Genomic DNA, 25430 nt, shown 5'->3' on the forward strand with positions numbered 1-25430 from the left:
ATATTTATCTTTAAAAGCATCGAGAATGTCTTGTAAAGAAGTGAAAAAATCATTAGGAAAATTATTAAACCAATTCAAGGCATCACCCTCTAAAGAATGGACAAATAGACGCATCTTGAAGTCTTCATGATTATATTGAGGAAATCTACAATACAAGATCTTTACGCAAGTAAATATGTTTAAATGACGTTTAACAGCGACCAGATCATCACCCGAGAACTTTAATAATTTAGAAATGGCCTCTCTCGGAAGATCATGGAGATTATTAGTAAAATGACATGGCTTACATGAATAATCCATGATGAACAACAAGGGATCAAATGGATGATAGAAAGAGATTTCTGCTCAAGAAAATTAAGAGATGAGAAAAGTGGAGTCGCCACTTGAACAACGAATCTGATTCTAGGATCCAAAAAGTAACCACAAGCAGATATGAGGAAAGATTCTTGTCTGGGAAAAATGAGAAAAATGGAGTCGCCACCCAAACAAGAAACAAAACCGAAGAGATGCTGCTGATATGCGATGAAAAGATGCCAAAATATTGAATCTGCCAGCTCAACCGAGAGATGAGAAAGATGAGAAGATGAATGATTGAAAGTCGCTGAAACACCAAGGACAGAAAAACTCTTTCCCCGGCAGCGGCGCCAAAAATGTTGTCGCGCAGATTGGCACGACAATGCTCGGATCGGGGGCTGTCACTCTGATCCCCGATCCCTCCGTTTAAGCCTGTCTCCCGCGGCTAAGGGGGGTAGACCCTGTGAGATGATGAGACCAACTGTCGACCAGTTGGTTGGGAGACACGAGACACGATTAAGATAAGCACTAAAAAAGATTTGATTAATTTAGCAGACCAGTGCCTTGAGAAATTATGGTTAAGACGATTACTTGTTAAATGATAAAAATATGGACCATGAACAACAATCATCTATCATCAGTTAAATCACAATGCTCATAGAACGATCAAAACGATATTCAGCAACCGAGAATTTTAAAGAGATGAATGTTTTAAACCACCACGAGAATCGTGAATTATTAACCAGACATCAGACTTCGTGTTTCGACTTGAAAATTTCAGATCTCAGCATGAAAGATATATCGCGAAAGCAACTGAAAATGATTTTCCACAAAATTTTTTTATTTTTTTCAAAATTTTTTTTTTTTAAATCTTTTTTCAATTTTTATTTTTCAATGTTATAAAAATTAAAAATCCTAAAAGGTTAAAATTCTAAAAAAACTAAATTCTAATCATTTAAAAATAAAACTAAAAAATATATTTTTTCATTTTTCATTTTTTATTCCAGAATCAAAAAAATAAAAATTAAAATCTAATTAAAGCTAAATCTAAAAAATCTAAAATCTATATACTATACAAATTGCTAAACTAAACTAAAAAAATAAATTGAAATTTAAAAAAAACTAACCAAACTTAAAAGTATAGAAAATATATACATAAAACTAAATCTAAAAAAAATCTAATAAACGAAAATCTAAAGTTAAAATATAATGAAACTATACAACTAAACTTACAGCTAAAATTAAAATAAAAGAATCTACGCTAAACTCCTTTTTTTTTTTTTTTTCATATGTATATTTAAAGAAACAAAAAAAACAAAAACGAAATGAAATCAAATAACTTAAGTCTAAACTATGCAACATATATATACATATATTTTTTATTTTTATTTTTTTATAAACAATAAAACTAAAAAAAATCCGAAATGCGAATATGCCTATATGGTAAAACCTAAAATAAAATACGCTGAGCAATGATCAACAGAATAATCCCACTGCGAATTCCGATTTCTGCACAATCATATCACGACGTCGGATCTATTCACAAAAATGGCATCGAAACCCTTCATAAAACTATATTAACATTACCTGAGCGGCTTTGAGAATCCGTTTACCCTCAAATTTCGTGGAGCCGCCTGCGTCTGGACCTCGATCGTGATAAAAATGGCAGCGATGGATACGAACCCGTTTTGGAGCCTGATTTGATGCCGCGTTTTGATACCCTAACTGGCCCGCATCATTTGATTTATTTGTGTATTTGCAGGTGCGATTGCAGATTTGGAGTTGAGTTTATGGATTCGGAGTTCCAGCTATTACGTAAACCCTCCAGCGTTTGCAGATTTGGAGCTTTTTCGATGCCCTGATGACAAGGCGTTTTTGTCGGCAGCTTGAACACGATTTCTGGAGTAACTCTTTCATATAGTCATTTCCACGAGATGTTGCTAGCATAATGCTGCACTAGGCGTGAACTGTAGCTCAGATGCAGGCTCAATCAGTGTTGAAAACATGTATTGATTGTGGATCGAGTTGGAAATGCAGGTATACTGGCGGTGACAGCGGATCACGTCAAAGGCGGCTGAACCTTTTCCACGCTGAATAGCCACACTTGGATGGCGGAAGGAGGAAATCGTTTTCTGAGCCGTCTAAAGATATACAACTGCCAGCGTATATATATAAATTTCGATGCCCATGCAGTCACCCTCTGTCTTTGGTTATGCAGAGAATTTGTTGGCAGCAGAATATATTATCACCCATGCACGCAGCCTTTTTGAAAACTGGTTTTGCAGCTACGCTCTGACAGATATTTTCTAAAAAAAAACCCTGTAGCTGAAAACACAGAAATACAAAACCCTGCAGATATATGTAAAGTTTCAAAGTAAAGCCCTTCAAAAATTACCCTAATCGCATCTTCAGAAGAAACCCTAATGAAAACTGCCCAAAAATAAACTTGAAACCCTAGAACAGCTAACTAATGTACAGATTTTGGCCCCTACACAGCCAGATTTGACAATAATGACAGCAATGTTCTTGAAATATCAGAAGAAAATTCACTGTGAACTTCACTGTAAATCAGAAAGAAAATTTCTCAATGTAAAACATGAAATGAACTTCAAAAATTTAACCCAGGGCACAATCAGCTGGGCTCTGCACAGAACAGCCTGTGGGAGTCGGCTGGTTCAGCCCAGAACTTCCCCAAACGCCCACAAATACCCTTCACCTCAATGGTTTCCTGCACACCTCAAGCAAACATCAGCAAAAAAGGGCAAGAAATGCCGCTAGATTTCAAGAGAAAATGGAGATACCTGCCATTTTCCAGAAACCCTACAACATTCAGACCCTAGCACGTGAGCAAGATACCTGTACTCACAATGCTCTGAAAAAAATCAGCTATTTTAACTGTTGAAAACTGAAATATGCAGAAAAGCAAACACCTTACAGCAATTCCGGAGAGTAACACCAGCCAGTTTGAACCCCAAAGTCTTTTTATTAATCAGAAATCAGTTTACAAGAGAGCTTTCAGTACAGACTCACAGATCAGATGACTTGAAATGACCCCCTAAGACCCTATATAAAGGAAATGATCCTAACGGCTAGTTCAAGTGATCCATGTAGAAATGATCTCGACCGTTGATGAGGATCAAGACATCTCTTGATCTCATCCGTCGATTTATTAACTTAAAATATTATTATTTTATTAGTTAGGGTTTTTGCTTGATTTTTTAAATTTTTTTATTATTTTTCATTATTTTATTATTTTTATTCATTTTTTAATTTTTTAATTCATTTTAAAATGGATCACTAAACTAAACCTTCGGAAACATCACCTAGGACCTAGGACTTAGGACTCATGAGGGGATTTAAAACATTTCTCGACCCTCAGGACACATTACATCATGACTTTTACAAAATTACATCTTAAGGGACAAACCCATTTAATACAGACCCTCACAAAACACCCAGCTCTACGACACAACGATAATCTAGCAGATCAACACACTAGGATTCTCCTAAAGTTCTAATGACAAAAATCAATCCCGGCTTTGGGGTCAGGTTTGAAGGAAAACTCTGCCGATCCGTGGATCGGTGAGACAAAAAACCTTCCGAGACGTAGATTATCATCAGAAAGTTAGGTCCACCTAGGCAAATTACATACATGACTTCATGTCTGCTAAGATTATTTACAGTTAATTCATGCAGACTGGGTTTACAATCAAAAAAAATCAAGCTGCTGATGATGAAAGGATGGCACGAACATGCTGATCAGGTGCTGCTTCTTTCTGTCAAGAAAAACGGGGTGCACTGCATGGGTAGTTGACCAGTAGAGGTCAACATAACCAAAGACTAAAATTTGACAATCTAAATAGCAGAATGAAAAGCCCTAATTTAACCATTTATCCAGAAATGAAGCCCTAATTTTATGAATCAACCAAACATTCTTAAAATTTAACAAATCATTAGCAAGTACTTACCTGAAATTTCGTTTGGAGATGTTCCTGCGTTGTTGCTGCTCCTGCTCCTGCTACCAAACCGACCCTTTTCCTCCCAACCTATCTGGGATCAACCTATTCGGTTCCCAAACCCAGAAGACTTTGAAATAACGTCTTCTGGCCCTCGTGCCCAAAACCCAAGAACAATTGCTCAAGCCTCTATGTTTCTATCCATATGATTACAGTCTTGCTTCTCCCACTGTTAGAAATGAAACCCTCCCTTCGTGTTTTCCTCTCCCCCCCGTTCTTCCCTTCCCTTTCTCCTTATATTGCTGAGGTTCCTCCACCGCCCCATCTCTCCACCGCCTTCCATTCAATTTTCTCATGAATTTGCAGGCAGTTCCTGCCCTTGAATACAGTGGATTTATTATTTGAGGTCACTGCTTTATTTTGACAGCACGACTTAAAATGTCTTAAAGAGTTATATTTATTTTGAATGTATTACCTTTAGTTAATATAATATATTATGACTTCTTTTAGTTTTAATTTGAATAACAAATAAATATATATATTTTTTAATTCCATTTTTCATAAAATATGTTATATTCCCATATATGTGTTATGTTATATATTATTAATTGTAGATACATATGATAGTTTCTTTTGTTAGTATATATATATATGTTTTATATTTTCTTTATATTTTGTACAAGATAACACATTTCCCCTTTTATTTTATATAATATAGTTATATACATTATGATGGTGGTACACACATTAAGTACCCCACTCAATATATATACTTTTGAGAGTTAGGTTTTTGCTTAGTATTTCAATAGTGGACCCATTTACTTTATACTTGAGTATTTTCATAATCAGTTAATACACACACACACACACACACACACACACACACACACACTAGTACTGTACATGCGATACATGCATATGTGGCTATCATATGCATGTCTCGTATGCATGCTATAGCCCTATGTTCCCTATAATTCTAGGTGGGTCATTACAAAGTAGGCCGAGAGTCCTTGAAGTATACCGTATAACGCAGAGAAGAGAGTGCTAAGTATGAGGATTGTGCATGTATTTTGGAGGTTTGGTATGGCCGAATCAGGGCAGACCCGTGGAAGGTATAGGTGCCTTAATAGGAGGTCGAAAACCTTAGGGAATTATGCTCAGCTCAGTAATTGATTGGACTGCTAGAAGAAGAGTGTTGACTTGTCTTCTTTTGTTGATGGGTGCTAGGGATGGAGGGTTGTTCTAACGTTGAACAACAAAAGTTTGGTGCTTTAGATGAGGGAAACATTCTAGCATGTTCATTTTGTAAAGAAGTGCCCTAAGGTTTGTACATTATAACACTCCAGATCTGAATAGAAGAGGAAGGGGTGAGTCCTTTGGATAAGGTGCTATCTCTACAAATAAGGTCGTAGATCTTGAAGTGGATTGTGTGAGTTGTTGTAGGGATAACATATCCAAAAGGAGGCTGCATCCTGAGCAGAAGTAAGGGTTCTATATATTTTATGGACTATCATGAAGAGGAGCAGGACAATGAAGGATTTTGGAGGTTTGTTTCAAGGTTTGGAACAACAGTATGATTGGTGCCTAGATCTGTGCAATTTGATGAGTCAAATTGTAGAATAGAGGAAAGATATTTGGAGACCTTAGATGCGGGCAATTTTGTGGGCCCTAGATTAGTCAAGCTTTGACTATAAGTGGGCATATCAGGAAGATGGGAGCACTGTTCACGGATGGAATTGTGAACAATGGATTTTCGTAGTGCAAGATGCAGTGCAGGAAGCAATGTAAGAAGGCAACATGATGGAGCTCTAGATCAGTGAAAGAGTTGACTGTGGTTGGGCAGATATATGGAGTAGTCCAAGTATAGTTGGAGGGCTATTAGGTGATTGTCAAAAGAGCCCTAAGTCTAGCAGTTGTGAAGGACAACAAGTCTGGTAGAAGGGCAGGTATATTAGAGCTTTAAGAACAGTCTCTTATGTAGGAATACAAGGGTTGTTAGTGAGTATACTTGAGGCCTAAGGAATTGCAGACTTTGAAGGACTAAAGGAGTAGTTAAGTGTGCCAGTCAACTAGCCCTAGTTCAGTGGAGTTGCAAAGGTTTTCTTTAGTGAGAGTAGGCAGCCTCCAAGCCCTATACTTGGCATCATTGTAGCAGCAGAAGAAGGTAGAAGTGGGAAACTTGTGGAAGTCCCTGTGTTGCATTCTTAGTGGATTAAGGAGCAACTAGAGGGCAGAAGTGTTTGGAGCCAAGTTCAGTGACCGAAAGGAGTTGTGCTCATTGATAGAGGTAGATTGTTGAGCTGCAAAATGGGAGGCAAGAGGATCCACCAGATGTGTTCATGACATGTGGAATGGAAGGGCTATGCATGGCCACCATCAACAAGTACGTCAAGTGTTGTCTTGTTCAGGGTAGATTGGTTGTCAAAGTGATTGACACCAAACCCTAGTTGTGTCCTTGTATCAGGTTGATTGTAATGGGCCATGATCCCTGGTACGGGAGCCCTAAGGCTGTTGTATTATAGTTTGTAATATAACAAGTAGTGGGTTTGGAAAAAGTTAAAAATTATCATGTGCTCTAGTTGATTCACTGATGTGTGTTTTTTTGTTGTGCAAAGTAGTATTGTTGTGGCACTTGAGCGAGTTTGTGTCAGAAATTTTAAAACCCAAACCAAATTCTCATGCGCTGTGGAAATTCAACACAATTCACTTACGCACTTTGCATGTCGCATGCAAGCTCCTAAAGAGGCAAATCAAGGTCCTTCTAGTCAAGGCACAAGACTAGAAGTACCTTATGAGCTACAAAACTCAACAACCACTATGTTTTACCACCGTACAACTGCTTTTCCTTAGCCTGCATATGGATGAAAAACTCAATCTCTGCAAAACATGTATTTATTTATTTATTTATTTTTAAATGGGCCCTTTCTATTTTTCTTATTTTCCCCTTTTTTTTGAATCGTCCTTTTTTTTCGACTAAAAAATTGCCCGTAAAAAAAAATAAAAATTCCTCTCAGACCTTCAAAAAAAGATCTCGCCACCTTAATAAAAATTCGAGTTCATATGATCCCAACTAACCTGGCTTCGACGATCTGATACAAACTCGACAATTGTAATTTCGAGATCGATTCAGAGTTGGGGCTCTGATACCATGTTAGAATTTCCTGAACCCAACACTCGATAATCGGTTCCCAACAATTATTAATTGAACGAATACATGACTAAGTTCCTAACCAAAAATATTTAGCGGAAGCAAAATTACTCGATCTGAATCACACACATAACAAATTTCTGCCCAACCAACAGTTCTTCATTAATAAATTAATCATGGAACCTACTTGGGCTCCTATTCTGGGATAATGGCCAACTCAGAAAGTACAAACTACAAAATTGATCTCCAGCCTCACTGCACTATCTCGGACCTAGCACACGCTTACTGAGAAGCCTCTCTCAATCTTGTGTTGTTATGTCTTAGCCTCAACACTTAGGCTCAATTTATAACTTTTCTAAGCTAAGATTGATGACCAAAATTAGCTCGTCAAGTTAACTAAAGATAAGTGACATTACTTAGTTAACTATCCTATCTTTAGCTTTCTCTACTTTAACTCAAGTACAAGTGTTATGAATAAAATATTCATAAAAAAACATTAATTAAATAATAATATTAATAATAAATTAAATAATTTAATTAATTAATGACCCATTAATTATGAAAGGGCATAGGTCAAAAGATGTGACCACTCACCTTCGTGGCTAGTCAATGCCTATATAGGCACACCGCAACGAAAGAAAGTAATCACCATTCAAATTGTATTGAATAATACAACTACTTACTTACACGTACATACACATTCTACACCCAATTACTCTTGCGTATTGGTTTCCTTGCTACAACAAGTCATAAGTTCAACTTGCTTTACAGGCACATCTCATGCATGCATGCAACTTAGTTGCACACTCTGCATGTTGTATGCAAACTCCTAAAGAGGCAAATCAAGGTTCTAGTCAAGGCACAAGACTGAAAGTACCTTCCGAGCTACAAAACTCAACAAAAAATGCTCAAAAAATTATATATTTCAAAAAATCCGAAATTAGTTAAAATAAATTTCTAAAAAACATTTCAATAGTGAATTTCTTCACTAACCTATGGTTTAATTTGCGCTTATCGATTATTTCATTGAATAAGTCACCACAAATTGCACTCTTGGAAGCCCTAAAGGCCTTAAGTCTGTATGCCCCCCTTTATTTTTCTCTATATTGCCGTGCTAATATCATTTCCCATTGTTTCAAGGCTTATTATAGGTGTTGGGAATTATTTATAGCAATTAGAGGCAATTATAGGCAAACCCTTTCCTTGGGATATGCAAAACTCAAGCCTAATCCTCTTGTATCATTTACAACTGATCTAAAGGGTTTTTCATTTGACTGTTTATTGCTTTTAGATCATATATTGGCTGTCCAAAATAATTTGTAGGTTTGATCACTCTTTTGGGCTAAGTCAATTTTCAACCCTCATTGTTGACGGCCATTTTTTTAGTAGTTATCTTTCAGATTGAATATCGTTTCAACTGTCCATCCAAATTTTGTGATTTTGTGCTCATTGGAAAAGATTTTCATAGTACTAACACTTCCAGCCAAGTTCCTTGAGTTTCATGTCCATCAAGGGTTAGTTTCAGGCCCTTGTGGTGGCCTTCTACATGTTGTCATAGTGTAATCTTAAGACTTAAAGGAGTTATAAGTTTGAGCAACAAGCTTATCGCCTTATTACAACCATAAAGAACATGTATAACACTTCCAATTCATTTCCTATTGTGGCAAGAAGTCTCATACTCAATTTATGGCATTTTCGAAGCTTATCTCATTGATTTTTCTGGTTTGCTGGTTTGTAACTAGGTTTGGTCATCATTACTATGAAATGTATTCTTATATATATAAAATGAAAAATAAATTATTATTATTATTGGAGCATGGGTTTCATGCTCAAGTTCTTTTATTTTATAGGTTAAGCACCTATTGAGTGCTTCTAGGGTTTGTCCTAGGTATAAGAGTCATTGTCATATATGGAAGACCCTATGGGCACATTGTAAATTGTAAGAGAAAAATTATTTTTTCTTGAAAATGTCAAACTACCTCCAAGATCAAGTTGGCCTACATAAGCTGTCAAGTCGGTCTACTTGAAGAGCCACGTCCACCCTTGAAGGAAGCCTATATATAAGAGGAACTTGTCCTCCATTTGGATCATTCACTCACTCATCTCTCATATGAAGAAGAAAGTAGTAGAAGGAAGAAAAAGGAAGTGTGAAGAAGGAGGACAAGAAAAGTCGAAGTGTTTTGGGTCTCTCTACATTCCTTTGGGAATGCTAAATTAGGGTTTCTACATTGGGCAAGTCTAAAGTTCGATTTTGAAGCAAAGAAGAGCAAGAAGGAAAGTGAATGTCTTTTAGGATTTCCTATTATCCCTAAGACTCAAATCAAGGCAAGCGAGTTCAAGGGAAGAGCAGTTAGAGGGAGATCAAAGTCTCCTAGAGAAGCAACAATAGTTGTAGCAGTTGCTAGGTGCAAAATTTCAAATTTACTGGGGAGGTCGAAGATATTTCAGCAGGAGGTCGAGGAAGACTTGATCTTGGAGGGTATTTATTTGAGTCTAGGTCATGGTATTCGTCAATTGAAAGATCTGAAAGATAAGAAGAGATTTTACGGGTTTTCCCCTCAAGAGGAGGGGTTTTGGCCCTGGCTTGTAGCCTACATACTGTGTCATTGTTATTACTGTTTTGGTAGATGTTTGATGTATTGCACTTGAAATAAGAAAGATAAAAGCTAATAAGTAAAAAGACTACACAAGTAGTTATCAAGTTAAGAGAATTAACATATTCATTGCCCTATTGAATTCTCAACATGGTATCAGAGCTTTGGTTATCTAAGGGGATCTTGAAGACCTCCTCTACAATGAAGAAGGCCATCAAAAGGATTGCAAACCATCCCAAGAAAAGCATCAAAGAGGTATGGAGTCTCATATTCTCTTCAAAGAAGGAATCAATCATCGAAAAGAATGAAGGACTCTTCTATGCTCTCTCTGGAACATTTTAAGATGAAGACATCTTGGTAATTGATAGCGGTGAATCAAGGCACATGACTGGTCACTCTCCCCAATTGAAGACCATATCAAAGGGAAAATTCGCTTACTCTGTGGAACTTGGAGACAACAAGAGCTATCCTATGAAAGGCATTGGATCATGATCCATAAAGCTAGAAGATGGGAGCAACATCCTCCTCAACAACATTCAGTTTGTTCCAGGTTTGCACAAAAATATACTTTCTATTTCAAGGTTAGAATATAAAGGAGATAGAGTAGCCTTCATTGATGGAAAGGTAGTTGTATGGGCAAAAGACTCAAGCATAGAACAAGCTAAAGTGATTGGTATCTGAGAAGGAAGGCTTTACAGATTAATATCTCCCGTAAATCATGCCCTAGTTCACATTGAGATTAGTCCATGTGAACTTTGGCATAGAAGGTTTGGTCATCTACATTTCAAAATCCTTCCAACCCTAAATTCCATAGTAGATGGAATATCAAATCTAAAGGAGGACCATGAAGGTGTCTGCAAAGGATGTGCATTAGGCAAAAATACCAAGAGACCATTTGGAAGTAGTGCTTCACAGTCAAAAGAAATCTTGGATCTCATTCACTTTGATGTATGTGGCCCTATGACTCCAAAATCACTTGGAGGACATCTTTATTATGTCACATTCATAGGTGATCACTTAAGAAAGACCTGGGGTTACTTAATGAAAACCAAGGATGAAGTATTTACTAAATTTCAAGAATTCAAAGCCGAAGTGGAGAACCTTACAGAAAGAAGGATCAAAATACTAAGATCTGATAATGGAGGAGAATATACATCCAAGGAGATCATAGGATTCTGTAAGGAATTTGGGATTAAGAGGGAATTGATAGTTCCATACAATCCCAAACAAAATAGAGTTGCAGAAGGAAAGAATAGGTCCATTGAAGAAAGTGTAAAAGCAATGATACACAATCAAGATCTACTAAAGTTTCTGTGGGGTGAAGCAACTAAGACCGCTGTCTACATACAAAATAGATGTCCTCATAGGTCTCTAGACAATAAAACTTCAGAAGAAGTGTTCACTGGGAAGAAGCCATCTGTCGATCATCTCCGAATCTTTGGATGTCCTATGTATATTCATATACCAAAGGACAAAAGAAAGAATTTGGATCCTTCCAGTGTGAAAGGTATATTTGTTGGGTATAGTAACTCATCGAAAGCCTATAGAATCTATGTGAAAGATGGACATCACATTTAAGGTAGTTGTATGTCATATTTGATGAGAGCATAGCATTCAAGAAATCAAAAGAACTTTCTATAGATTCTGATGATGAAGAACTTCCTATGTTTGAGGAAGAAGTTGACAAGGAAGAAGGATCTCACCATGATGAAGAAGGACCTAGTGAACCTATTTAACCCTTGGTCACTCAAGAAACAAGGAAAATACGTAATTGGTTGAAATCTACACTACTTGATGCAGAAGGTCATGGGGTAGCTCAAGGATCATTTAGAGAAAGTAAAAGACCTAAGAGATACTATGGGTATGTTGCATACATGACAAAATTAATAGAAGTAGAACCATCCACTTTTGAAGAGGCTATAAAACATCAAGAATGGAAAGATGCCATGAATGAAGAATATCAATCTATAATGAAGAATGGAGTCTGGGAGATCGTAGTTACTTCCAAGTCGATCTATAAGATCAAGAATGCAGCTGATGGAAGTATAGATAAGTATAAAGAAAGATTTGTGGCAAGAGGGTTCTCTCAACTTGAAGGCATCGACTATGAAGAAACTTTTGCTCCAACAACAAGATACACAACAATTCAATCATTAGTCTCTCTGGCAACAATGATGGGATGGAACATCCACCAAATCGATGTCAAGATTGTGTTTCTGAATGGCACAATAGATGAAGTCTACATAGAACAACCCTTGGGATTCAAAATCAAAGATACGAAGGCATATGTTTGCAGATTAAAGAAAGCATTATATGGCCTCAAGCAAGCACCAAGGGCATGGTATGCTAGAATGGATGCATATCTACAAAGACTAGGCTTCACAAAAAGTTCTGCTGACTCAAACCTCTATATTAAGGTTGTAAACAATGAACCTATAATCATTCTTTTGTATGTTGATGATGTTCTCTTGACAAGTGTAGAAGGTCGAATTGAAGAATGTAATAAGCAATTGGCAGTAGAATTTGACATGAAGGATCTGGGGCTGATGCATTACTATCTGGGACGAGAAGTTTGGCAGGAACCTAATGAAATCTATTTAGGTCAAGGAAAGTATGTGATCAAGATTATGAAGAAGTTCAACATGATGGATTGTAAAGAGATGACCACTCCGATGATCACAAACTTGAAAAGACTAAGGAGTTCTGAATCAAGCCCTGTGGATCCTTCCAGATATAGACAATTGATTGGCTCATTAATGTACTTGGTGAATACTCGTTCAGACATATGTTTTGTAGTAAATATACTTAGTCAATTCCAAGTGGAGCCAAAGCATGATCATTGGATAGCAGCAAAACATATCCTAAGATATCTGTGGGGAACCATCAACTACTGCCTGAAATATGATAGAAGGAATGATGTTCAATTGACTGGTTATACAGATTTTGACTGGGGAGGCAGTGAACAAGATGGAAGAAGCACTACAGGAGGATGTTTTAGTCTGGGATCATCTATGGTCTCATGGATGAGCAGAAAACAAAACACCGTTGCTTTGAGTAGTGCTGAGGCAGAATATGTTGTAGTATGTGAAGTTAGTTGGGAAGCAGTTTGGTTAAGGAAGTTGTTGTCTGACTTATTTGAAGGACCGTTGAACCCTACAATGATATGTTGTGATAACACTAGTTGTATTCATTTGTCTGAGGACCCAATGTTTCATGGGAAGACAAAGCATATCACAACAAGTATCACTATATACGAGAGCTAGTGCAAAATGGTGTGGTGCAGCTACAATATATCTCCACTGATGAGAAGGTAGTTGACATATTGACAAAATCACTTCCAAACAAGAAGCTTGTATACTTAAGGGACAAGCTTGGTTTGGTGGATTTTTCCTCCTGAATTGAGAGGGAGGGATAGACACAACATTCTTGTCTTCACTTGGGAAGAAAGAATGGAGGGTTGGGTAACCATTTGGCATTCGATACTCTTTGAGAATGTGGTAGGGCATTCAAGACAAGAGTAGTCGTGGACCGATATTCTTTGAGGATTAGCTACCCAAGATAAGAATAGTCCAACGAGAGGTCATACTCTGGGAACACCTAGGTGGGGTATGTACCTTGGAGAGACAATGATGATGGTGTCTACACATCATTGGTCTCGCCAGCATTGTGCTCTGATCTTGTGGAGAGATAGAGCTGTTAGTCAAGGCCTTGCTATATGACAATGCTGGTTATTATGATGCTAGACAGATGGGTTACCAATCCGACTCTTCTTATGAGACCTCTTCAGATTGAGAATGACCATGTACCTCCTATGAATACCTCCCTAGTTAAGAGGGAGTGTTGAAATCCCAAGCCCTAGCTCTAGGACCAAATTATTCCTAAGCATCCCCAAGGCTAGACCTCAATAGGTCAATTCAACCTTTTGAAGCAAGTATTCTTGTTTGGTCCTTTCCCCTCACCTTGTCCAGGATAGGAACATCATTGGTTGCTACATTCCATCCCTGAACCTGGGTTGGGTCCAATTGGCCCCATGTGGTCCCACTTCTCAATAAAGATTATTTGTCAAGGACCATTTGGAAATCCATGGTTCCCAAGGATTGTAGGGATTGAGAAACTTGTTCATAAGCCTATCCTTTCTCCCTCAACCCTCCAATCCTCACCCCTTATCCCTGGTGGATCAAGTCCCTTGCTTAAAGAGCAAGCAAGCTCCATTCTTCAATCCATCCTTGGGAAAGGGTTTTCAAGGTCAGTTCTCACCTATTCATTGACATATACTTTACAAGTGATCCCTACTCTACCGAGACTCCTCCCATCGGTGAAAGTCCGTAAAGAGCAGGGGGACTTAGTTGTGGTGACAGTGGGCCAAGCCTCCACCGTTGCCCTTAACCTAACAGTTGCCCTATTAGGAACCCCTTTAGGTCCCCTGCTGGTTTGAGTAGTAACAAGCACATTGTAAATTGTAAAAGAAAAATTATTTTGTCTTGAAAATTTCAAACTACCTCCAAGATCAAGTCGGCCTACATGAAGAGCCACGTCCACCCTTGAAGGAACCCTATGTATAAGAGGAACTCGTCTTCCATTTGGATAATTCACTCACTCATCTCTCATACGAAGAAGGAAGCAGTAGAAGGACGAAAAAGGAAGTACGAAGAAGAAGGACAAGAAGAGTCGAAGTGTTTTGGGTCTCTCTACTTTCTTCTGGGAATGCGAAGTTAGGGTTTCTACATTGGGTAAGTCTAAAGTTCGATTTTGAAGCAAAGAAGAGCAAGAAGGCAAGCGAAGGTCTCTTAGAATTCCGTACTAGCGCTAAGACTCAAATCAAGGTAAGCGAGGTCAAGGGAAGAGCAGTTAGAGGTAGATCGAAGTCTCCTGGAGAAGCAACAATAGTTGCAGTAGTTGCTAGGGGCAGAATTTCGAATTTACTGGGGAGGTCGAAGATATTTCAGTAGGAGGCGAAGGAAAACTTGATTTTGGAGGGTATTTATCTGAGTGTAGGTCATGGTATTCATCAATTGAAAGATCTGAAAGATAAGAAGAGATTTTACAGGTTTTCCCCTCAAGAGGAGGGATTTTGGCCCTAGCTTGTAGCCTACATACTGTGTCATTGTTATTACTATTTTGGTAGTTGTTTGATGTATTGCACTTGAAATAAGAAAGATCAAAGCTAATAAGTAAAAATACTACACAAGAAGTTATCAAGAGCTAATAAGTAAAAATACTATACAAGCAATCATCAAGTTAAGAGAATTAACATATACATTGCCCTATTGAATTCTCAATAGTTGCATAGTTAATCAAATCATATTTTGTTATTAAATTAACTCTTACCAATTCCATATACTTATACTTAAGCACTGGTCTACTTATACTTTTGGTTGGGTGTGTTTTTTAGGGATACTGCCCTTCGTGTTTCATATGAGTTAGCCTAAAGTGAGAGGAATATACTGAGGTGATAGTGGGTGTATTCCTACTACTGCTTACCATTTAGCAGGCTTGCTTGAACCTTGCTAACCCTGCTAGTTTGATCAGTAACTGCTCCCCACTCCCTCTTGTGGCACTTAATTTTGCTAGGCTGATTTCTGTTGTGATTGTGTATCATGCACTATGATGTTGATTTGAAATAGATCATTATTTAGTGTCATTTGTTTTGGTACTTTATCGAGTGGAAAATTAGAGCCATGGACATGTAGGGCCTATGGGAAGGGTAGATCCTATTTTGGTTTTTGAGTATCTAAAACTTCTAAAGCTTAGTTTAGGGATTTAACAGTGGTTTTTGGCATGTGATCTTTGTGAAAAAATTACTATTACTTCGACATTGTTCTACTTGTCAAAAGATTTCCAACAGTAAGTTGACCTATGATTTGACCACCTTAGTGCTAACTGGATGCTACATCAACACTTATTACTCACACATATGGAACTAGTCACATGTGGGCTTTCAAGAAGATTTTAAAGGGTCCAAAACCCTAAACCTAATAGGGAGCCGGGGCATGCAAAAACCCTAACCCTAGCCTTAGACAACTATTAATATATGTTAAGCACTTAGCACCAAGGAAAGGAAGGTGTTCCATTGCTATTATATTGCTTCAATATTCCATAGATGAGTAGAGCAAAGAAGTGGGATATTTTAGAGTGGAACAAAAGAATTAGAAAACCCTATAGTGGCCATTTAGGGCAGAATGTTTGTTTTAACTATATGGTGAGTCTATCTTTCTATGTATCTTGCAATTTATATGCGAGAAGAAAAGAGTAAGTCACAATACTCATCTTCTTGCAAGGTATTTCCATATTTTGGGTTTCTAAAGGTACATCTCATGTTCATGGTGTGCCTTTTTCATTGCTATATTGTCTATTTTATGTTCTTAGTGCATTGGTTGTTTTGACCATTATGCTTATGATATTGCATGAATCACAAGTAAACATTGCATAAGTAACCTGACAATATTTGCTGAAGCATTTAAGATACGTTGTGACAAACCGTTTGGTGGAATATTTGTGACAGTTTACAGATTACATGTTAATACTTGAGTATTTCATGGATGGTCTTGCATTGAGTTGTTATCCCTCCAACATTCTCAAGCTCACCTAGCCTGTCAAAAGGTGGCGTAGAACAAGAAGGTCAATCCTTAAAACTTTAAAGTATGGAAGTTCAATTATTTTTGGAATAAGAGAGGAAAATTCACCCACCTATGGCTTGGACCCTTCATCATCACATGAGACCTCGTCATATTGCCATATTAGACAAAGAGGAATTTGGACATGCAATCAACTTACATCTCAATGTATCTTATTTGTATTTACAGCAAACACCTATTCATCACAAGTAGTTTTACCTTAATTGTGTTATTTACAGGTATATTTAATGAGGGAATATAGGAAAACAATGATGAATCATGCCCTTAACCTAATTTCTCCTTTCATTCACTTTGAATCCATCACTCCAGCCTTTGTGAAGGTGGAGGGACAAATCTATTTGGGCATGAATTAACGAATTTATGTACAGACAAAATGTACACCTAACTTCCTCTAAGAGACACATGTTTTTTTTGAAATGTGAGGAAATGAGTTGACTCATAATATATAATCACTTCAGATGTAAAATGCATCTAGTCTACAAAGTTTTTACAATGTGATGTTGAGTTTTTTTGGCTTTTGCAAGATTGGACCAAATGGCAAATAAACTTCTAAGAATGTCCAATCTGAGGAGTGGCTACTTTGTAAGTAGGAGCATTATGGGATAGTTGATATAGAAGAGTCCAATGTTTGTATATATGAGGTCACTCAAGTCAAAAGCTAGAGCTGACGAATATAAACTCATGGAGGATAGTAATATTGGAAGGGTACATTGTACTTCAAAGTCCGAGCAGAGGGTGAAAATATGAGGCCTAATTAAGTTAAGATCAAGAAATCTATCATTGTAAAATGAAGATGACTATGTAAACCAAGTTGATAAACCAAAACAAAGCAAACCAAGCGGACCTCATAAAATGTTACCTCAGTTTATTAAAATTCTAAACAAATGTAAGAGTGATCTCAATACCTTAACATCTTCTCGCAGGTTGCTCCCTTATATAAGAAATTTGTTTCTGATTAATTTCCAAGATAGACAAAGTCTTTATTGAAAGTTAACTTGCTTGAGGTTAAGTATACTGTGCAGGAAATTGTGGTTACTTTTTAGCTATTCTAAAGATTTTAGAAATATAACAATTAGAACAATGAAATTTCAATTCATTTATTTTGGGATTTTTTTGAGTGTGGTTTCAATGATTTTCACCACCTAATGTGGATGGAAAAGACTTAAAGTTACATTAAGAGTATGATGCCTTTTGTTTGACAAATTTGGCATGTGGAGACATTTTATTGATGGCACTTTTACTAGAGAGTTTTTGACTTGAATTTTTGATTTTTTTAGATGCACAATGGCACTCTAGGGAAGATGTGAAACAAGCTTTGACATTTACAGAGTACAAGAAAGCACAAAGAACATCTGCTTTTAGAGTACACCAAATATGTGGTGGTGTGGGAAAGGGCCGAGCCCTTGCATCAGAATTCATTGCTAAACCCAGAGAGCTTGCTCCTACGTTTGTCCCGGGACCTTTTTCTATTGCTCATCATTTGATTTCTTCTTGGACAAATGAAGGTGTAGATGTCTTGAGTAAGCTGTAGGGAAAAGATTCTAATAGAATTCTGAATGTCCTAATGTAATTTTGAATGGAAAATTTAAATGTAACAAATAGGTAGCATAGAGTCGAATACAAGTAATAAAACAATGAAATTAGAATTTGCTTGATGTGGGAATATTTTGGGTTTGTTTCCTATAAGTTTCATCATCGAATTTGTTTAAGAGATAATTAAGTCATATCAGGCATGCATTTTGTTCTTTGAAAAAATTGTCTTGTGTAGACATTTGACATCTAATACTAGTAGAGATTTTTGACTATCACTTTGGAAATTGTTTTAGATGCACAATGGCATTCTAGGGAAGATGTGAAGAAAGCTTTGACATTTGCCGAATATAAGAAAGCACAAAGAACATCAGCTTTTAGAGTACACCATATATGTGGTGGTGTGGAAAAGGGTCAAGGCCTTGCATCAGACTTCAATGTTGAAACTGGAGAGCTTGCTCCTATGTTTGTTCCAGGACCTTTTGCCATTGCTCATCATTTGATTTCTTCCTGGGCAAATGAGGGTGTAGGTGGGTTGGTTAGGTAAATTGTGTAACTTACTATATCAACAATGTGAACTACAATAATATACAAATAATATCGAAATTGTAATTTCTTGTGCTTTTCTTGTTTTAATATGCCCATTTTTCATTTAGGTTAATCTGTATTCCATAATGGTAGTTTTGTATGATCATGCAGCCTATTCATTTCTGCCCTCCTAATCACGTGGAAAGGAGCAGGATACCTTATTGTTTTTCTTGAGAACCCAAACTATTTGGCTTTCGACAACTGAATAAACTATTTGGCATTTAAAGAAAAATATTAATCATTCTTGGTACAACTTAGAGTAGGCCATGTGGCAAATCTGGTTGTTTACATCATGCCAAGTGGCAATTCGAATGTTCACATCATATTGTTATTTATTTTTTAAAAATATTTTGTAGTGTAAACTGAAATTGGCACAAATTTTGCTTTGAATAGATGATTGTTTTGATCAGTGGCTACTAGCCCATCTCTTCATATGAAAATATAGTTTCACAGCGCAACTTTGTTTTGGGAAATTGAGACACGGCATTATGAGTTATCATTATGATTCAATCTCATGCTAAAACTGTTTTGATGTCACATTTACTTTTTGTTTTGTATTTATGGGGAAACTAAAGTAGTGGCGAAAGGAATGGTGTGAATCTATTACCTTTGAGGATATTGATGTGTACTTTGGCAAAGGATGTGTATGAAGTCTTAAAAAGATATAATTTTTAATTTTATTAATAAAATGTTATTCTTTTGTTATAGATATCATTTTTGGTACAATTGGCAATGCCATTTCTGTTGAGAAATCTAGGGGCAGTAATATAAGTGATATCTCTAGCAATGATAATTGTTTGTGATGCAGTTTTACTTAAGTTGATTAGCTTCTTTCTTGCACCTGATTGTATTAATGTTTTCTATCATCAAACAACTACGAAATCATAAATAATCATGAGACAAATGACACAAAGTGTAGGTGATCAGCTAGGGCCAAAACCTCTCCAACCTTAGAGGAAAACCCAAACGAATTCTTCATCTTATAGAATCTTCAATTGATGAATTCCAAGACCAAGACCCTTGGCCTAACAACCTTTCCAAGACCAAGACCCTTGACCTAACAACCTCTCCAAGATCAAGTCAAACTTTGCTTCAAGTCACAACAATTTCTTCTTCCTGCTGTAACCCTTAGTCCTGCAACCCTTGCCTAAAATCTTCGGCCTCTCTTCCTGCAAATATTGGTCTCCTGCAGTTGACTGTGATTCCACGTGTGACAGAATTAGGACAAATTTAGCCCTATTCCTTCACTTGACTTGTGCTAGACCATTTGTGACTTCAGCCTGTAAGATAACTATTTCCTTACTATGTTTTGGCCTCTTTGATATGACTGTTCCTTGGATTTTCTGCAGTGGGACAAGCCCTAGCTTCCTTGCACATGTGAACAGAATTAGCCCAAAACAGTTCAGAAATTACTTCGCTCTTCCTTCTGCTTTGTCTTCTCTTTCTTCGCTTGATGTGAGACCCTTTCTTGCTTAATGATTGAATTTCTGTGTAGCTAAATGCATACCCTTCCAAATGGTCGACTAGCCTTGTATATAGAGGCTTCTTGTCACATCAATTAGGTGAACTCGTGACTGTCCCTTGGTCCGACTTGTCCTTTTGAGAAGGCTGATTTGCTGCATGAATTTTTGACTTGGCCTTGGAGGGTTCCTTGACTCAAATACTTTTTTTTACAATATGTAACGTGCGAAAATGTATACTTTATGACTTAATGACCAAACCTAATAGCTCACAATGGGAGCTTGATCTACAAAATTCCTTGAGCATGAAACCCATGTCTCAAGCATAACATAAAAATAATTTTATTTTTTCTTCCTTTCATTAATTACATAAAATCATGATTACACGTCATTATGAAGACCGAACCTAGTTACATATTTCAACAATTTCTACCCTCAATTTTAACATTATCTTCATTTAAGATATATTGATATTCACATGGTGATAACTATAGAATTTTTAATAATAGTGAAACATAGTTATTTATTTTATGAAAACTATAATTGCAAAATAAGATCCCTAATTAAAAAAGTCCATTTTTTAAAAGAAAAATATAAAAAATAATCTCCAAATCGAAAAACATTTTTTTAAGGGAAATCATCCTCTCTCTTAGAATGAGGGTGAGAGTGAGGGTCAATACAACAATATTCTTAGGGACGTAGCCAATACAACAATATTTATCATCATCATGTCACTCGCTACACTAGCTACATGTGATTTGTCCTTAAGCTTTCTCTTGAGAACATAGTTGGTATGAATAATGTAGTTCCACACTATGCAAATATGTTGTTTCACTACTTAGGCCATGCTATTTCAAAGCAAGGAGTGGTAGTTGATCTCGAAAAGATCAAGACCATACTAGATTGGCCTATTCCCTTGAATGTAACAAAAGTTAGATATTTCATGGAGTTGGCCAGATATTATAGGAGCTTTATACAAGGATTCTTAAAGATTAGGCACCCCATTATAGCATTGCAAAAGGAAGGAGGGTAATTTAATTGGAAATGAGAGTTCTCAACAAGTTTTCATCAGCTTAGGCATTTGTTCGGGCATGTCCCTATTATGCAGATTGTAGACCTGAACAAGGATTTCTTGGTATGCATTGATGCTTGCAAGGAGGGACTTGGTGGAGTCCTCATGTAGGATGGAAATGTGATCAGTGATGAGTCTCAAAAGTTGTAGGAGCATGAAAGAAATTATGTGACACATGACTTAGAGTTGGTAGCCATTGTGAATGCCTTAAAAATGTGGAGGCAGTGCTTGCTTGGGAGAATGTTCACATTAATGACAAATCATAGTGGGTTGAGATATTTATTTGATCATCCCTAGTTAAATGTGAGGCAAGCTATATGGATGGCACTAATTAATGAGTTTTATTTTGATATCAAAGATATGAAATGAAAGGAGAATTGAGTGGTCAATGCAGTTAGCAAGACTATACAAATAATACACATGGAAGCCATAAGCACATGTGCCATAAACGTTGAAGAAAGGATCAAAGAAGCATTGCAAGGAGATGAGCACCGATGTTAAGTGGGGAGGCCCCCACAGGGCTCATGCTCAAAAATGTAATCATATATAGGGTCTTACATCATTGAGTCAAGACCCTATATAGGATTACATCGTTGAGCATGAGGCACCAATGGTTAAGCATGAGGTCCCCACTAACTTGAGAGGGATTATTGATGTTTAGAAGTAGGTTGTACATAACAAATGTGGCTAAACTAAAGATCTTATAATGAATGAGTTTCACAAGAGACTTTATCCAGGTTATCAAAAGATAATAACAACCATCAAGAAACTGTATTATTGGTTAGGCATGAAGAAAGAGATTTCCAAATATATTTCTGAGTGTTTGGAATGTGAACGGGTTAAAGTGGAATGCGAACACCCAATGACATTGTTGCATCCATACCAATTCTAGAATGGAAGTGGAAAGTCATCTCAATGGACTTTATCAGTGGATTTCCAAGGCTAAGAACTCCCAAACGACATGATGTTATCATGGTGGTAGTCAATAAATTGAGTAAGACAACTCATTTTATACTTGTGAAATTGCAGAGACGTTGGGCAGAAGTTGATTTGATTGTTGACGAAAAATTGTATCGCAGTTCGTTTTGTATTGGTATTGAGCACAAGTGGATTCAATATGAAAATTATGAAATATTGCCTGTCGGTTGTTCAAGGTGGTACTAGCGCAGGTTGGAGCATGCACATGGCGTGGGAATGTCCTCTCAGTTTTAGCTGGTAAACAGGGTGTTGGAACATCCTTAAGGTTGGATCTTGTAAACTAGAGCGTTGGAGCGTATTTCTAGTTGGAGTTGGTGAACCAGGGCGTCGAAGTGTCATTTAGGTTGGAGCTTGTAAACTAGGTGGTTGGAGCCTCCTTCAGTTGGAGTTGAAAATATTTATCTAAATATTTTGAAGACAAATATTAAAAAAGTTCGGTGGTTTTTCTCCCAGAAGGTTTTCCACTTAAAATCCTTGTTGTTTATTGTCTTGATGTTTGCACATTGTTGAATGGTGTTGTTTACTGTCTATTTATGTTACATATAATGATAGTGTTAATTAATGCTTTGTGAAGTTAAAAATATACTAATTGAAGAGAAATAATGGTTCACCCCCCTTTTAGTGTTTCTAACAATTGGTATCAAAGCAGGTTCCTTTAGCTGCAACATAAACATATGGAAGGCAGATCTCAGGTGAATTAGGATTGGAAAGTCAAGGAAGAAAATTGCCAAGCATTCAAAGGAACCAAAGGAAGTCCCTCCTATGAAACAATTTCAAAACCTATTATCGTTGACGAAGAGAAACATGTTAGCCCAATTCCTTTGTTCAGTGAATCAAGTTTTGTATTTTGGAAGGGTAAAATGCAAGCCTATTTGCCAGCTCAAGGATAATATGTATGGTACTTTGTTGTCTCTAGGGACATGTATATTGATGAATCTAGAAGGTACAATACAATAACCATGAAGGTCACTCTTGATGATTTGCTAAACCTTGTAAAAGCCAAATTTGGTTAATGCTCATCAACCAAACATCTTTGGGAGAAACTTCAAAATCTCTACGCAGGTCAAAAACATACATGTCAAGATAAAGATGTTGATAACCGTGCTTCAAATCAAGTAGATCCTCATATAGAAGAATATGACAATGATGATGATGAAGTAGAATAGGACGTGGAGAAAGCATTAATTAGTGCCTTTAAAGAATGGAAGAACATAGAGCAGGAAAGTCACACACTCAAATAAGAAGTTGCTCTCTTGAATCTCCAAGTGCAGGAAGTAGAAAAGAAAGAGAGCCTCAACGAGCCAATTAAAGGAATATGGTTAGAGGTACTAGATGCATCTTTAGCATAAATCAACAAACTCGGAAATGAAAATGAAAGGTAGAACGAACAAATACAAGATGTTAACAAATTAATAGAAAAGGTCAATCTTCTAAAGCTGCAAGTAGATGAGGCAGAAGAAAGAAGGAAATTGTTGAAAAGTAAATTTCTGGAAGACCTTGCTCAAAATCAACAAGAACTTGACACTTCCCTATTTGAAGTAGACAAGCTTAGGAAATGGCAAAAGGAGAGATTAAGAGACGACGAAAGGAAAGATAATGACAGTGCTTTATTGAAGATGAAGGAAAAAGAAATAGATGAAGGCTCAAGCTCCAAACCCTCGCAAGGGAAGATTGTCTAGAAGCCTGCTAGCAAGATCCCTTTAAGATCAAAACAAAAGAATAATGTTGTTGCTCCAAGAAGTAATGCTCAAGCATTTAAGAACAAGGATCCAAATGTTGTTGTACCTCCTCCAAGAAAGAATGAACTTAGAAGATATTCAAGACGTGACAACATATCCAAGTACCCTAGCATGTTCAATGGTCATTGTTTTTCATGTTCTAACTTTGGCCCTATGGTTAGGGATTGTAGAATGTATGACATGGATGACTATCAAAGGCATTATCAAAACACTAGAAGCAGGTTTGCAAGATCGCGGGGTAGGTTTCAAACAAACTGTCACCAGAACGTATATGTCATTAGCTCAATCATTTAGGCCCAACATTGAGTGTTACAAATGCTATAACTATGGGAATATAGCTCACAATTGTAGGTTCAAGATGGAATCTTCCAGCCCTAACATCAAGTATGGGTAGATCTGGAGAAGAAATCAAAAGCTAGAAGATCAAGTGAATGAAAATGTCTTTGTAGTCATGCTTTCTAGTTTTGTAAAAGCAAAAGGTCATGATGAATCAACATGTACATTGGAATGTAGGAATTTACAGGGTGAGTTCCTTAGATAGAACATCAAAGGACATCGTGCACAAACATATCACAAGTCAGTACACTAGTGTTTTTGATGTGTTTAAAACCCTTAAAGAGGGAAACAATCCACGACTTGAGCCAAAGCGACCACTTCAGGGAATTTATTAATGTAAAAGAAAGAAAATTTACATAAGCTTTTCTCATGAACAATCGCATAACAAATGACCCTCCATGCTCTTTAAATAGAGAACATGGACTAATCGGGTGTTAAGCCACAAATCAAGTGTAGGTAATACCGAGGAGAGAATGAACCGTCGGATCACTTCATGTCTAGAACATATCCTAACTGTTGGATTGTAAGTTACAAAAAATACATACTAAAGAAACACACTTTACGTAACTATACACTAGACCAAGTTATACTTAATTATTTCCTATGTGTCGGAATATCCTAACATCCTCCCTTAAGAACAACTTGGGATAGGATTGAAGGATGCACAAAGATGACACAATAGGAGAAGGAAGGAGGCTTTAGAGCCTATCCCCCCTTAGTGACAACTTCATCTATTCCAACCATAAATCAAATTTTAGTAAACTTCGCCTCTGTGAGAGCCTTTGTAAAGATGTCTGCAACTTGATCATCGATTGAACAATATTGCACTTCAAGAACATGGTCATGAATGAGCTTTCTGATGAAGTGCATGTGTAGTTCAATGTGTTTGTTGCGCTGATGTTGGACTGGAGCTTTGCATAGTTGAATGCCACTTTGATTATCACACGAAAGTGTAGTTGGATGCTACTACTGAAAACCAAACTATGACAGGATCTGATGAAGCCACAGGGCTTCCTTACTAGCTTCAACAACACCATGATACTTTGCTTTTGCTGAAGAAAGAGTAATGACACTTTGTTTCTTGCAAGCCCATGTAATGG

At 36.9% G+C, this 25430-nt stretch overlaps 1 protein-coding gene across 3 annotated transcripts in view; it reads left to right on the forward strand.

Annotated features, from left to right (window-relative positions):
* LOC149144405 (nudix hydrolase 19, chloroplastic-like) overlaps positions 1 to 19107 on the forward strand; it is a 188585-nt gene extending 169478 nt beyond the window's left edge. Inside the window, exons 3-4 of one of the 3 annotated variants that reach the window (XM_089447621.1) lie at positions 18454 to 18700; positions 18857 to 19107. In XM_089447621.1, coding sequence (XP_089303747.1) covers positions 18454 to 18700; positions 18857 to 18950 — 341 coding nt within the window. In that variant the 3' untranslated portion in view covers positions 18951 to 19107. Of the gene's footprint in view, positions 1 to 17904; positions 18074 to 18453; positions 18701 to 18856 lie in introns of those variants that run through there. The other 2 variants (XM_089447622.1, XM_089447623.1) reach the window with 2 other exon arrangements.
* Positions 19108 to 25430: the final 6323 nt, after the last annotated feature.

The sequence above is a fragment of the Pinus tabuliformis genome, chromosome X (assembly GCF_031772625.1).
Source record: "Pinus tabuliformis cultivar Carrire ecotype Pingquan chromosome X, CPIR1, whole genome shotgun sequence".
NCBI lineage: Eukaryota > Viridiplantae > Streptophyta > Pinopsida > Pinales > Pinaceae > Pinus > Pinus tabuliformis.